Source organism: Bos taurus, chromosome 23 (assembly GCF_002263795.3).
Source record: "Bos taurus isolate L1 Dominette 01449 registration number 42190680 breed Hereford chromosome 23, ARS-UCD2.0, whole genome shotgun sequence".
Taxonomy (NCBI): domain Eukaryota; kingdom Metazoa; phylum Chordata; class Mammalia; order Artiodactyla; family Bovidae; genus Bos; species Bos taurus.
Window position 1 is genome coordinate 34919391 of NC_037350.1, and position 15553 is coordinate 34934943.

The following is a 15553-nucleotide window of genomic DNA, read 5'->3' on the forward strand; positions in this document are numbered from 1 at the left end:
AGTCAAGCAAGGAGAGTGCTCTGAATGTCACCACGTCTGTTGTTGATCTAAAGTCCTAAATTTATGCTTGAAATAAATTTTATAAGAGACAAATACATGAGGATGTGTGTGGTCTATTGGTGTGTGTATATTTCCTCCAATTGAACTGTCCCCCTTATTGCCAAATTTTCCCGCTAATAAATACCATCCTCTCTGCTGGAAATACCGAGACATTGAATGAAAGAAAGTTAAGCAAGTAACAAAATAGAATTAGGTATTTAGGGCAGTAAATGACTTAGAAAGTGCTTACAAGGTTTTTTCATGGAAAAGGAATATGAGATATTTGCTCTTAAGATATTAAAAAAAAAGCATATACATTTGGGTCCTTCAAAATAAAGTGTTCTAACAGCATTTCATCCTTCACTACCCAAGTCCTAGAATCACTTTCCCTTTGCTGCTTTTCCTTCCTTCTGTCTTTCTCTGCTTCTCTCTTATTCATCCCCCTTTCCCTTCTACCTTTTTATTCCCCATTTTCTTTACCAGGAATTACTGCTAAAGCCGGAAAGATGCTGCAAAACCAGCCTATTCTTAGGAAGAGCCACTATCTTCCTAGTGACTGACTTCTAGGTCACTGACATCTTAGGAGAGCCAGTCAAGTGATTGGCCCTCATCCCAGGTTGTTTGGCGGCTGTTGAACAAGCTGAGCATCACTAATCCAGTCACATTGCTCCCGTCTCAGTAGAGACTCAGTCTATTTGGAGAATTTTATAATTCAGGGACCTACTAGGGCATGTTTGTAAGGCAAACAATTAATGGCAAGGATAGTTACTCTAAAAGGAAGACAGAATGATATCTCACTTTTCAGATAAATGAGTTTTTGAATCCAGTTTTCTGATCTATTCAGTGTCTACATGACCAGTTGGACAATTTTCCAGAGACCTCAGGCAGTGGACAGATACACACCAGTATTTCTGCCATTCAATTGATCAGAGTGTTTATTATACATGGAGTTCCTGTGATTCAGTTAGTACGCAGCTGACTGTGGGCTGCTAATTTTCTCAAGATGGTGTTTGCAGAGTGAGGGAAACAGAGAGGCTGTGGAGAATACTGCAGGTGGGGAGCTGTGGTTCCAGAATATTTCCCCTGATTAAAAAGGAAACTATGAATTTGGGGATCCCCAACTTGTGAATATCCTGGAAAATCACCAGGATACCCCTCAAGAGAAACACTTGTTAGTCAGGGGGGATCTCAGATCAGTCCGTCTGGACCAAGGAAAGGCTAAAAGGGCCCCATGCAAGTCAGTGATGTCAGAACTTTCCCATCTCATTACCATCTTCCCAGTTCCATCATGGCCCAAGGAATGAAGATCCAGAGAGGGAGAGAGAAGGAACATTGCAGAAATGGACACATCTGCACTTTCTGGTAGGTCCCCTGGGCCTCAGCAGGGGAGAGGGAGACACTGAATAGGCTGAATATGAGATGGAGCTGACACTTGACTGACCTGGACTTGTGAAACCCAGAGTGATAGAGTGTATGGAATGGCTGCAAGGTGATGCAGGAAATGAGGATCAGTGGAGTGTGGGTGATGACAGCCACTGCAGGAGGATGGAGCAGTTCACCTTTATGTCTGCTATGGTCTCAAGCTTTGTGTCCCCCAGAAATTTCATATGATGAAATCCTGATTCTCATGGTTATGTTACCCCTAGGTGGGGCCTTTGTGAGGTGATGGAGTTGTAAGGATGGACCCTCTTCAATGAGATGAGTGCTTTTATATATAAGAGACACTCAGACCCCCCGAACCCTCCCCCGTGTGAGGATACAGTAAGTAGTGTGTGACCAGAAAGGACCCTGCATGACCCCGCTGTGGAAATCCATTTCCATTGTTTTTAAGCCTGTCATATTTTGTTATAACACCCCAGAAGGACTAAGACAGCATCCTAACAATCTTTAGACAGTTCAGGAAACCTCATGCTATTTACACAAAAGTGCAAAGCACTTATCTTGTCTGGTGTAACACTGTGATAGTTGGCTGAAAGTCGTGGCTGGCTTTCATAAAGAATCCTGAGAATTCAGCCTTCTTGGTAGCATGACCAGAACCATGAACAATTGTCTAATTCTTTGATTCGAATAACTTGACCCAGAATAATTGGCCTTGATTCTTACGGAATCTCTTAATGGTCTTCTTTCTAATGCCAGCTTCTGCTATTTGTGACTAATTTAAATAGGAGCTTCATTCTGTCAATTGTAGGGGTGGATTTTCTTTTGATTTACTCTTAAATGAAGATAAGAAATGTTAACAAATTGCCCTCTTAGATTTGACATCTCTACAGTGTCTGTGTTTATTTTTTTAAGAGGAGACACATTACAGAGCATGCATTAAAAAGCTCTAAATTTCAAGTAGCTCGCTATGGGATAGATGATTATGACCATCTCAGAGCTGGATAAGATGGATGTGAATTTAGCATGTTTTGCGGGTTCGGCACTCCAGGATGTTGATGTACATGTCAACTTTATGTGAATCCCTGCGTAGGCAGTAGAACAGGTTATAATATTCAGAAATACGCCTATCTTCATTGCTGAACTTCATGGATGAGTATCTTGACCAGGGAATGCGAGCCTCGTGTATCGTCTTCAAGACTGGAAAAATAATCTGAATACCGAAATGATAATGACTTCTTATGTGTTTTATTAGTATGTGCTTATCTTTTTTTCTTCTAATTATCAAATAAAGATTTGGGGAAAACATATGAATATAAAGCTCTCCAGATATGGATTTTGGAGCCAGCCTCTGAGAAAACTATTAGAAATCTAAAAAGTAGAAATGGAACTCAAGTTTAGTTTTAACTTTCTCTTTTCTTCCTTCCCACTCTCATCCTTTGATTTGAGGAGAACAAAGAAAGAAGACAAGTGGAACTTCAATAGCAGATGTCGGGGTTACTTTAGAAAAATGCTGATCTTGGAAATTCTGTTCTCTAGTACTGTTACTCTTGAAAACATTACAACCACCAGTGCCCAGGAAGAGGCAAGCTTTTGGTGGAATTGTGTGCAATGCAGCGAAGGCTGCACATGTCAAAAATTGCGGTGAAATTCTGACTCCTTTACAGTAGAATCTATCACTCTGAATGTCTAGGCTCCTGGTTTATGTAGTAGCCATCTAGCATATAGAAGTCATGAACCTTTTTCTTACAAAATGAGATATTTCCAAACTCCTTACGCATTACAGTGGTCACCTCTTTCATTCATGAACAAAGCAAGAAAGCCCTCTGCAGGATGCTCACCTTCCCGAAATGAGTCTCTATTAATGATTCAAGTTTCTCTGACATGTTCTCAATCTCTTCGGCACTTGATACGACAGCCTCTGACAGATTTTTCATACTCTGAATCTCCGGGACTAGATAATACAGAGGATTATTCCAGCAGTACAGTAACACGAGTGTCCACTTAATAAGGTCTTCATTCTAAGCAACCAGAAGAAACGGTCTCATTAAAAAAATCATAATTCAGTGGTTTTGGTAACATGTGATCTTTGCTCAGAGCAGCTGACCTAAAAAACTTTTGGTTATTCCTATGTGCATGCAGAGATTTTTGAAGGTAGTAAAAGTTGCAAAAGGATAAAATGTAAGCTATTACTTCACACTTTGCTGAATTTTTAAACATCTAGGTTATTTTAGGAACTAATTCTTCTGATGCATTCTAATTTATAACATGAAGAATTTTCTTTTTACTTCTGAAATTCTACCACGACTCAGTGAGTTCTTTTGTGTTTGTATATTTCCATGAGAGAATCTAAGTATTTACGGCAAGTCAGTATGTGCTGCAGTGCCTGACCCAGGAGAGAGGGATTCCACCTGTGCCCACATCATTGTCACCCAGTGATTCATTCGTATTAATGAATCAGATGAGTCACTTGTATTGATTTTTGATTGGTAATTGTTTTATGATAGTACATCAAAGAGACAATGAAAAGACATGATTTTCCTAAATAGGCTTCTCTCCTCAGCTGATCCCAATACCAGCCCCCTGCTGATATCAGAACAGTCTGTTTGTTGACAAGTGTCTGGGCAGAAAATGGCACAGTGTTGTCTTTAGTAACAGCATCAGTGGGATTCACAGTGGAGGGTCCCCCCTAGTTCACTACTACTAGCAGAATTGAGCCTGAAAATCCCGGGGGCTGAAGATCTCTAGTTAATATGTTTGATTTCTTTACAGCCATGAACTGTTTTAGTGGTAAATAACAGAGAACTGAATAGGATTAAATATAGTAATGCACATAAAGTGAAAGTGAAGTCGCTCAGTCGTGCCCGACTCTTTGTAACCCCATGGACAGTAGCCTGCACCAAGCTCCTCTGTCCATGGGATTTTCTAGGCAAGAGTACTGGAGTGGGTTGCCGTTTCTTTCTCCAGGAAGTCTTTCTGACCCAGGGATTGAACCCAGGTCTCCCACATTGTAGACAGACACTTTACCATCTGAGCCACCAGGGAAGTCTTGTCACATAAAGTGCTGAGTGAAACGTAAGGCCATGTAGTAACTCTAAATAAACTTTAAATTTAAGCTTATTGAAAATCCTTCCTCTTCTTCCTCTTTGTCCTTTTTCCTTTACTTGTTCACCCTCATTATTAATGAGCTTAACAGGGGAATAGAATGCTAGTATCATTAAGAAGGTTGTAGAGAGAGAAGATAGAATTTTAAGGGGGGATGCATGTGAAACTATTTAAATAATGTTAGGAGGAAGGATAATGCAGGAAATCAGAAAGAAGAGATTATAACAGTGAAAATTTGGAGTTGCCATAAATGATTGAGGCTTGATATGTAAAATGTGTTGTCCTTTGAACAGAGGCAATTGTTGCCGCCATGACAAGCAAAGCAATGTTTTATAGGCCATTGTGGGGGAGACTTACAAATTAAGAATAAAAGGTGACAGAGGAGCCGTTGAGAATGATGAATGAAGGAAGTGTCAGAGAAGTAGAAGCAGAATCAGGAGAGCCTTGAAAGGCAGATGCGAGGGCTCAGATGGTGCAGTATGGGATTTACAAGAGGGAGTCACTAGTAACAGGGAGTACTCAAAACTGGGGTGTGTTTATTACATATTCATGAATTTTGCAATCTTATGTTTTACACATGGAAGTTCCCATGCATTTCCTGTTTTCATACAAAATAATAGCTGCGATCCTGTGTCTAATGCTTTGGTTGAACTAAAGTTATCTTCATGGACAATTTATAGATCTGTTATTTATCTTGCTACTACAGATCTTTAGTCATCCCTTGATTTCCCTCATGCTTCATCAGCTGCAAAATATAGTTTCTCTTCAATTGCTTATGGTTCCTCCACCTTTTTCTGCATATACAGTTAACATAACCTCTAATAATCTGAAGTCTGGTAACCTACAGACTGTGTCATTTGATCTGGTGAAAAACCCAGGTGAAAGACTCACGTTCGTCTGCTGGGCTTTATCTCCTTCTTCGGGAGTATGGAAGGAATTGGTGTGGCAGCTCTTGGTGGCATTGATATGGTACAGTTTGCCCTGGGCATATTTTTCATCCTGAAAGTGATCAGGCAATTAGTTAGGGTTGTTGGGCATTCAGTAGATGAAGCCATTACCAGAACACTAACATGTTTGATAGACGTGTATTTTTTTTAACAGGGGGGCATCACAAAATTTGAAAGTCATTCTTTTCCTACTTTTCTATATATTGTCTCTATAAAAATGATTTTACATATAACTTTTCTAAATTTAACCTTTTCCCTTCTCTGTTTTATTATTATCTTTTTTTTTTTTTTTTTTGCTATTTGAACCAAATATAGCACATACGTACCAATATTTGGTGCTTCCCAGGGGGCGGTAGTGGTAAAGAATATTCCTGCCAATGCAAGAGATATAACAAGACTGAGGTTTGAATCCTAGGTAAGGAGCATCCCTTGCGAGAGGGCAGAACAGCCTACTCCAGTATTCTTGCCTGGCCAATCCTATGGACAGAGGATCCTGCTGGGCTACAGTCAGAAGGGTTGTCAAAAATTGGACACAACTGAAGTGACTTAGAATGCATGCATGCACCTCTATTTAACCATTTAATATTTGTTTACTTGGAAGAGTTGGAAAAAAATAGACAGTCAAAATGGAGGATAAAAGAAAAGCTAATGAGTAAAAAAGAACTACGTGAATTTAATAGAAAACTTTAGCTCCGCCTATTATTAGCTGTCTGCTCTACTGTGTGCTCCTTGATTGACCTAAAAGAATTAACATACAACTTTCAAATACCTTCCTCCAAAAGAGAATAATTGTTTCCAATTGTAAACACCCCTTCTATTGTAGCTCAAAACCAATTCACTGCAAATCTTAGAACAATAATTTGTACCTTTAAAAAAACTACAAAGTATTCATTTCTGTGACCAGGAATCTGCTTTGTTTAACATGTTCCATCCACCCAGTTCACTGCAGAGCAGTTCTCATTTATTGGCTATTTACTCTGAGCCTGGAGAAGAAAGCCCAGAGAGACACTGAAGGACCAGAAAATCAACACGCTTCCTTTTCCCCAGTCCCACCTGAAAGTGCTTTGTGTCAGGTAGTATTGTGGGCTGAGTCTGTGTTCTTCATGTGTTAGAGCCCTAACTGCCAAAGTGCTGTGTTTTGAAAAGGGTTCTGACTTTTGGGGATCCCATGGTCTATAGCCCACCAGATTCCTCTGTCCATGGGATTTCTCAGGCAAGAATACTGGAGTGCTTGCCGTTCCAGTCTCCAGGGAATCTTCCAGACCCAGGGATAGAACCCAAGTCTCTCACATTGCAGACAGATTCTTTATCATCTGAGCCACCAGCGAAGCCCATTAAGGTCAAATGAGCTCTTAAGGTGGAACACTGATCCAATAGGTTTAGCGTTTCCATGAAGCGAAACACCAGAGAATTCACTCTGTGTCTCTGTGTCTTTTCCTCTCTCTCTCTTCCCCCTGCCCCATGCTTTGGGAGGAGTCACAGAGAAGCCAGCCTGGGAAAAAAGAGTTCTTACCAGAACCTCACCTTGCTGGCACCCTGATCTGGGACACTATCCCCCAGAACTGTGAGGAAAGAAATTTCTGTTGTTTATTCCACTGAGTCTATTGTATTATTTTATGGCATTCCTAGCTGATAAATACAAAATCATTTATTTTGGAAATTTAAAAAAGAAAATGAATGAAAGGAAATTGAAAAAGTTATTGCACTTCTTAGGAATCTTTGAGATTTCACAAAACTGATCCTTTCTTCGATTTCAACATCTTATGAACTGACGGCTTCTTTGACCTAGAGAGGGTGTTATTGCAGCCTTCTTGTTTAAAGGATAGTATAGCCCTGTCACTTAGGCGAAGTTTCCTTCTGGGAACCTGGCAGGCTACAGTCCACAGAGTCGCAAGAGTCGGACATGATTTACCAACTAAACCACCACACCAGAGTACTTACAAACTCATTGAACATTATTGTGGAAAGGTTATGGATGTCGTGGGAGAGGCTGAGGGCATAGACAAACACGTCTGTAAGGGATTTCTGTAAGGAGACAAACACGTCAGGACTGCAGGACAGGCATGATTTGCCTTGGCACAGGACCAGATTAGACACGACCAGCAGCAGCAGCAGGCAGGACCCTGTTTAAATAAAAACATGAGCCATTCTGAGATGATCTAGTCACCTGAGGTCATCAAACCCATCCTGTGGAGGGAAGCCTTTTCTTTCCCTGTGGCTCTGACCAGGAGTTCTTGCCGTAGAAGCTGGGGTGGGGAAGAAGGAGCACCTTCTGTGTAAATTTAGATGGATGATGATATTTGCACAGATAGACAGTTGGAGAAGTAGGTTATTCCATGTATTTTTGAATTGCTCCCAGAAGTATTTCTGTGCTCTGCAAACATTTGGAACTTAATTCTGAGCCAGAGTGTTTAGGCTATTCTTTTAAGACAGTTTAATGTTGGGACTCTGCAGATTCTGAGCAGCGAGGCCTTCTAGGAGTTTGCGATTTTTTACTCTACATCGACTAATGCTTGAATTTTAGACACTGAAATGACAAGAAAAGTCCAGTTAATCTGTGTAGTTTTCCATCACAATGGGGTAAGAGTAAACACGTGATCACCACTATTGAGTACAGAGAGAATAATGAGAGAAAAAGATACTGTACCTTGGATCTGCTCTCTCACCTTAGTAACCCCATGCATGTTCTGATACTTTCACAAAAGCTTTAAAACATCTCAAAATTTGTGTTTCACAGGAACCCTGTGAGAAAACCTTAATCTTCACTATGATCATCAAGTTCTGTTAATAAAGATGTGATGACTTGGAGAAGGCAAGTAATTTTCCCCAGGTCCCATTATTAGCAGATGCAGGTCACCGGGCACCAGTACACTCATCTGTTCACTTCGTGATGTCACATCACACATGCCTGTGGCCCTCGGTCTGCATGTGTGTAATTAGGACCACATCAGGAGCTGTGATGACTCTGCTTAAGAAGAAAAATATTTTGTCTTTGACTGCAAAACAGCAGTGACCCTAGAACATTGGTTTTATCCATTTGTTCTGCTCTGTCTATAAAACACTCACTGTTACAGTCTTTGACAATTATCAGTGTGGGGGCCTGGTTCTCTTGGCTAGCCCTTCTTCTTGGCACCTTGGCAGCTCTTCTACTCTTATCCATCTTTATTCTTCTCATTACGTTTGTTTCTTGGAGAAAATAGCAAATAAATCTCCAAATGGTAACACAAGAATATTACCTGGTCAGCACCCAAGACAACGTCATCAGCCCTGCAAACAAGGCCTGCCTCTTCCTGACTTTGACTTTTTAAGGACAAAATTTACCTGTCTGGTCAGGAATACATCCTGACAACCCCTGGGGCTTTGTTTTTGAATCATCTCCAAAATATCTCCTCTTTGACAGTAGAACTAGACCTTCATGCTTCCATGATGTATTGTAATATTTCAGAAATTATTCCTGGCCCTACCTTTGGCCAACTAAGCATAAATCATAGACTCTTGCAAGCATGATTTTAATATTACTTTTCCTGTCTGACCTTTGTAAGTAAGTAGAATTTAAGACTAAAGTGAGCAAGAATTGAGTTTGGACAAAGAACTGAAAAAATAGAGATTTTATCCTCCTGAATGAGATCTGAACATGATTCTTTTTCCAATTTACCAGAAGAGTGATAATTTAATGAAGGATAAGATATCAGCATTTAGTAGGTTTTCTCTGCTCTTAGTTAGTTTAAATGGGCATGGTATCTAAGAATAAAATGAATATTTAAAATTAGGTGATGAAAATAAAAGAAAGTGAAAGGGAAGTCACTCAGTCCTGTCCGACTCTTACTGACCCCATGGACTACAGCCCACCAGGCCCTCCTTCCATGGGATTTTCCAGGCAAGAGTACTGGAGTGGGGTGCCATTGCCTTCTCTGGAAAATAAAAGAAGTTGTCCTCAAAAACAAGACATATAAGTTGGAGTAATTTGGGACCATCTTTCTCATCAAGTAAAGATCTTATTGTGACAGGCCAGGAGGATAATAGCTTATATAACATATATTTGTGTGCATATATTTCTGTGCGTGTATACATGTGCTATGCATAAATATATGCTTAATTCCTTCATGAAACTTTGGACCTTATAAAATTCAATTTTATAAGAGGCGGTAAATATAGCAGCATATCCTAATTCCTAATGTAATTGATCATCCATTGGTAGATGACCAACTATATGATTTTTTTTCTGTTAAATTGTTTTTTTAATATTTTATCTCAAATACTTATTTTTTTAATTTAAATTTATTGATTTTAATTGGAGGTTAATTACTGTACAATATTCTATTGGTTCTGCCACACATCAACATGAATCCACCACGGGCATACACGTGTTCCCGATCCCTAACCCCCCTCCCACCTCCCTCCCTGTACCATCCCTCAGGGTCATCCCAGTGCACCAGACCCAAGGATCCTGTATCGAACCTGGACTGGTGATTCGTTTCCTATATGATATTCTACATGTTTCCATGACATTCCCCCAATTGTTACACATGTGTTTGCTTTCATAGCACATATATTAAAAATTTGGAATAATACTGAGAAGATTAGCATGACCCCTGCCCAAGGATGACACACAAATTTGTTAAGGCTTCCATATTTTTCTGTAACAGCTTCGAGGGGTGGGATGGGAAGGATGGTGGCAAGGAGGTTCAAGAGCATGGGGACAAAGGTATCCCTATGGCTGATTCATGCTGATGTTTGGCCAAAACCAGTACAGTATTGTAAAGCAAGTCCCCTTCAATTAAACATCAAGAAATTCAATTCTAAAAACTGTTATAGGGGATCATATAACAGGTTCAGATATCCATTGTATGACTAAAGAGGATCTGACTCTAAACTGATGATGTCAGTTATCATTGGTTAGTGATTCATTAACTTTATAGTTGAATGAGAAAAGTAAACTCACAAACACTGTTGTCTTGATTCAGTGTCATAGCAGGCTATAATCCTTGTCTGCGTTCGCTTTTAGGTGGTGAAGTGCCCAAACTTTGAAACTGAGGCTGTTCCCAGAAGCGCACAGTCGTGAGTCCTGTCCAAGGTTTTTGTTCCTGATGCTGGAGGCTTCTGTTTGCTGGTCACTAAGACCAAAATTTTCTCTGCTGAGCATTCTCTGGGTCTATCATGTGCACAAGTCTTTATATTTTGGTTTTCCAACTTGATTTTCTTATTCTTTTGATCAGACTACCAAGTCCCTTGATGATTTCTTTTTCAGACCCTTTTGTGCTTTGATCTTTCTGATGCTCATTAGTGTATTTGCTTCCATGTCTACCTTTCTGACTAGTTTTCAGCATCTACATAAACACTACCCTATTCTCTTACTGTCTGGATTTTGGCGTTTAGTATCAGCATGTTTTATGAACTTCATTTTCCTTCTGGTGCAGTTTCTGGTACACAGCTTAAGCTGGTTGGCTCACATCTGGCTTGTTCGTGTTGTCTCCAAACAATTAGAGAACTCTGCTTTCTTTCTAGGCAATACTGCAGTTCGTTTTGATACCATTGCTAATTTTCTGTGATTTCCCTTCCTGCCTCATAAGCTTTGTCTTTCTCAATCTAGTGTACCGTGAGCATTATGGGCTGTGTATTGTTATTACTATTTTAAATCAATATCCACTAGTATAGCAGAGAATTAAAGGCAATAAAATGGGAATAGTATTAGTAATAATACATTCCCCAAAAATGTAATCCAGTAATGCTCCCAGTTTTAAATGACTTTCTATGCATGTATTACTGAGGTCCCCTACTCATTTTTCCATACAAGGTGCTTCAATTTTGAAATAGAATGTAGGAAACAGTGGAGTGGAAAATTCTGAAAATCACCTTGGATTTTAGATGCCTCAAGATTAAGTATGTAATTATTAGTTTGTTATAGTTAATAAGGCTATTCTGAGCACATATAGCTCAGTGTAGGGTGATTGCTATTGGGTAAAGGATGTATTCTGTGAACTGCATCACCAAACAGGTGATTGGAGATAAAGAAAGCAATGCCAGGAAGACACAGGCTTTTTTTTCTGGAAGGAAGAACTGTCATCTACAGTCTACTCATCATATTTTTCAAAACACTTACTCTTCCTTTGCTCATTTAATAATTTGGGTTGTTTGATTTCTTTTCATACTGAGTTGCATAAGTCTCTTATATATACTTGGATACAAAGCCCTTTCCAAATATGTGATTTGCAAATATTTTTTTTTTCATTCCATAGGTTGTCATTTCATTTTACTGATGGCTTCTTTTACTATGCAGAAGGTTTTGAGTTTGATGTGGTCTCACTGGTTTATTTTTGCAGTTCTTGCCTTTGCTTTTGATGACTGAGTTGTTTGAGCTGCTTGTATTTTGGAAAGCAATCCTTTATCAGTTGTTTTATTTGCTATTATCTTCTTCCATTCTTACCAAAAGACTCAGACTGGCTGAATGGATACAAAAACAAGATCCATATATATGCTGTCTACCAGAGACCTACTTCAATCCTACAGACACATACAGACTGAAAGTAAGTGGATGGAAAAAGATATTCCATGCAAATGGAAATCAAAAGAAAGCCAGATTGGCAATTCTCGTATCAGAAAAAAACAAACCTTAAAATCAAAACTATTATAAGAGATTAAGAAGGACACTACCAAATGATCAAGGGATCAGTCCAAGAAAAAGACATAACAATTTTAACTATTTATGTACCCTGCATAAGGGCACCTCAATACATAAGGTAAACACTAACTGACACAAAAGGGGAAATTGAGCATAACACAATAATAGTAGGCATGTTAACCCCACACCTACACCAGTGGACAGATCATCAGAACAGAAAATATAAGGAAACATAAACCTAGAAGGAAATATTAGAGCAAACAGAACTAACTGATATCTTCAACACATTCCATCCAAACGCAGAAGAATACACTTTCTTCTCAAGTGCACATGGAACATTCTCCTCATCTTGGGCCCCAAATCAAACCTCAATAAATTTAAGTAAATTGAAATTATATCAAGAATTTTCTCTGACCACAACACTATGATACTGCTACTGCTACTGTTGCTAAGTCGCTTCAGTCGTGTCCGACTCTGTGCGAGCCCATAGACGGCAGCCCACCAGGCTCCCCCGTCCCTGGGATTCTCCAGGCAAGAACACTGGAGTGGGTTGCCATTTCCTTCTCCAATGCATGAAAGTGAAAAGTGAAAGTGAAGTCGCTCAGTCGTGTCCGACTCTTAGCAACCCCATGGACTGTAGCCCAGGAGGTCCTACATCCATGGGATTTTCAAGGCAAGAGCACTATGATATGAGATATCAATTATAGGGAAAAAAGAACTTTAAAGAACACAAACACATGGTGATTAAACAACACATTTCTAAATAGTGAATTTCTTCAGTTTACTGAAGACATAAGGGAAATCAACACATTCCTAGAAACAAAGAACAATGAAAACATGATGATCAAAAGCCTAGAGGATGCAACACAAGCAGTTCTAAGAGGGAAGTTCATGGTAATACAAATCCGACCTCAAGAAACACATTCTATAGACAACCTAACTTTACGTATCTTTAACTCTTTTTAAATTTCTCTTATCAATGTCTTAAAGGTTTTGCATAAAATCTTTCAGCACCTTGCTTGTTTATTTCTAAGTGTTTTATCTTTTTTGATGCAATAGCAAATGGGATTGTTTTCTTTATTCCACTTTCTGATAGTTCACTGTTGATATATAGGTAGGCAACTGAGTTTCGTATATTGGAATATAGTAAACATAATGTATGCTCCATCTTTAAAGAATAGACATTTTCTCACAAATAAGACATATAGATGATCAAGAGGTATATGACAAGATGCTCAGTATCACTAGTAATCAAAAGAAATGCAGATCAAAAGCACAAGGGATATCTCCTCATACCTGTTTGAAAGGTTAGTACCAAAAGTGTAAGAAATGACAAATGTTATTGAGGATGAGGAGAAAAAGGAGTGCTTATGCACTGTTGGTAGGGATGTATACTGGTGCAACTCCCATGAACACATACTGTGGAGGTTATTCAAGAAATTTAAAAGAGAATGTTTACGTGATGCATTATCCCACTTCTTCTTTTTTTTTTTTTTTAAACTTTACATAATTGTATTAGTTTCGCCAAATATCAAAATGAATCCACCACAGGTATACATGTGTTCCCCATCCTGAACCCTGGACATATAGTCAAAGCAAATGAAATCATTGTCTCAACGAGAGATCTGTATTCCCATGTTCATTGCAGCATTATTCACAGTAGTCTTGTTATAGAAACAACAATCTTTCAACAGGTGAATGGATTAAAACTATCTGATGTGACATATATACTACTACTACTAAGTCACTTCAGTTGTGTCCAACCCTGTGCGACCCATAGACGGCAGCCCACCAGGCTCCCCTGTCCCTGGGATTCTCCAGGCAAGAACACTGGAGTGGGTTGCCATTGCTGTTCCCAATGCATTAAAGTGAAAAGTGAAAGTGAAGTCGCTGAGTCGTGTCTGACTCTTAGCAACCCCATGGACTGCAGCCTACCAGGCTCCTGCATCCATGGGATATTCCAGGCAAAAGTACTGGAGTGAAGTGCCATTGCCTTCTGCGTGTGACCTATATAGGTAAGTAATATTTAGCCATTAGAATTGGAAAGAAATCCTTCCATTTGTGGCAACATGGATGAAACTGGAGGGCATTACACTAAGTAAACTAAGTCAGAGAAAGACAAATACCATAGAATCTCAACTATAAGGAGTTTCAAAAAAAAAAAAAAAGATTTCAGAGTAGAAAAATGATCTGCCAAATGATTGCCAGAGAAGAGGAAAATTGGGAGAGTTTTTTAAAGGTTGCATATTTTCATGTATAAAAAATTAATTAGGTGAGGATCTAAGTTTGAGCTTCATGATCTAATCATGAGATTGAACAAGCTCTGGGAGTCGGGATGTACAGGGAAGCCTGGTGTGCTACAGCCCCTGGGGTCACACAGAGTGGGACACGACTGAATGACTGACTGAACTGAAGAGAGTGGGACTTACCTGTGTTCTCCTCAAAAAGCAAAAGTTAAATGTGTGTGTGGTAATGATAATGTTACTTAATAGAAAGGGAAACTCATTTCTAATCCATGCACAAATGGGGGTGGACAAGATGACGGAGGGGTAGGTGGAAGTGGGGTACACCTCTCGCCACTGATGCATCAAGAATGTCTAAAGACGCAGCAGTTCTCACAGAAGACCAGGTGAATCCTGGCAGGACTCCCTGACTACTGAGAAGGAATATCCGGTCCATGCAGAACTTGGTAGGACAAAGGAAAGAAGGGACAAGGAGGAAGGGGAAAGAAGGAGGAGAGCAAGTGGGACCAGCCTGAACCTGGGGGAGAGGGAGCTGAAGCACAGGGGATAGATCCCCGTGTCCATGGCCGTCCACTGGGACGAGGGAGGCATTTAAAGCAGTTGGGGAGTGAACTCACTAATGTGACAGTCTGAACGGAGTGAGAACCACATAGACAAGCCATGCTGCAGCCTCTCATACCTCGGATAGGGTTGTAAGTCCACTGGTGTCCACGGAAGCTGGGAGCTGGAGCCATGGGGACTGTGGAATGATCCCAGGGTGAGGACTCCTGTTGACCGTGGGGAGTCAGCATGATGGGATGGGATGGAGGACATGCACTGCATTGAATGCTTCTTAAGGAAAGCCATGAGGCCATAAAAGTAGGGTTCAACTGCCTGTGGATTAGAGCTGTCTCTTTCTCCATGCTGGTACCTGTAGGTTGAGCAATAAAGAAAGACTTCAGTGAGGGTGGTCCTTGAGTGCCTGATGTACTAATCAGTGGAGAACTTTGAATGTCTATATACCGGACCCTATACTATTCTCTGTCTAAATTTTAGGTTTTAGTATCGTAATGTTTTTATGAACTTAAATTTCTTCTGGTAGAGTTTCTGGTTTACAAATTAAGCTAATTCCTGACAGCTGGCACGATCTTGGTGTTTCAAGAAACTTTGAAAACCTTCCTTCCTTTCAAGGCAGTACTGCCCTTTACTACCATTGCTGACTTCCCGTACTTTCACTTCTTGCC

At 39.9% G+C, this 15553-nt stretch overlaps 1 protein-coding gene and 1 non-coding gene across 2 annotated transcripts; one reads left to right on the plus strand and one right to left on the minus strand.

Moving 5' to 3' along the window:
* Nucleotides 1-2339: 2339 nt before the first annotated feature.
* PRP14 (prolactin-related protein 14) lies at nt 2340-15232 on the minus strand. The gene is given in 5 exon segments (NM_001097562.1): nt 2340-2629; nt 3258-3437; nt 5413-5520; nt 7410-7591; nt 15010-15232. Coding segments are annotated over 5 exon segments (717 nt in total). The 5' UTR covers nt 15065-15232; the 3' UTR covers nt 2340-2437.
* Nucleotides 9997-10105, plus strand: LOC112443935 (U6 spliceosomal RNA). Its single transcript, XR_003032336.1, has one exon. It is a non-coding gene; the product is annotated as a U6 spliceosomal RNA (small nuclear RNA).
* Nucleotides 15233-15553: the final 321 nt, after the last annotated feature.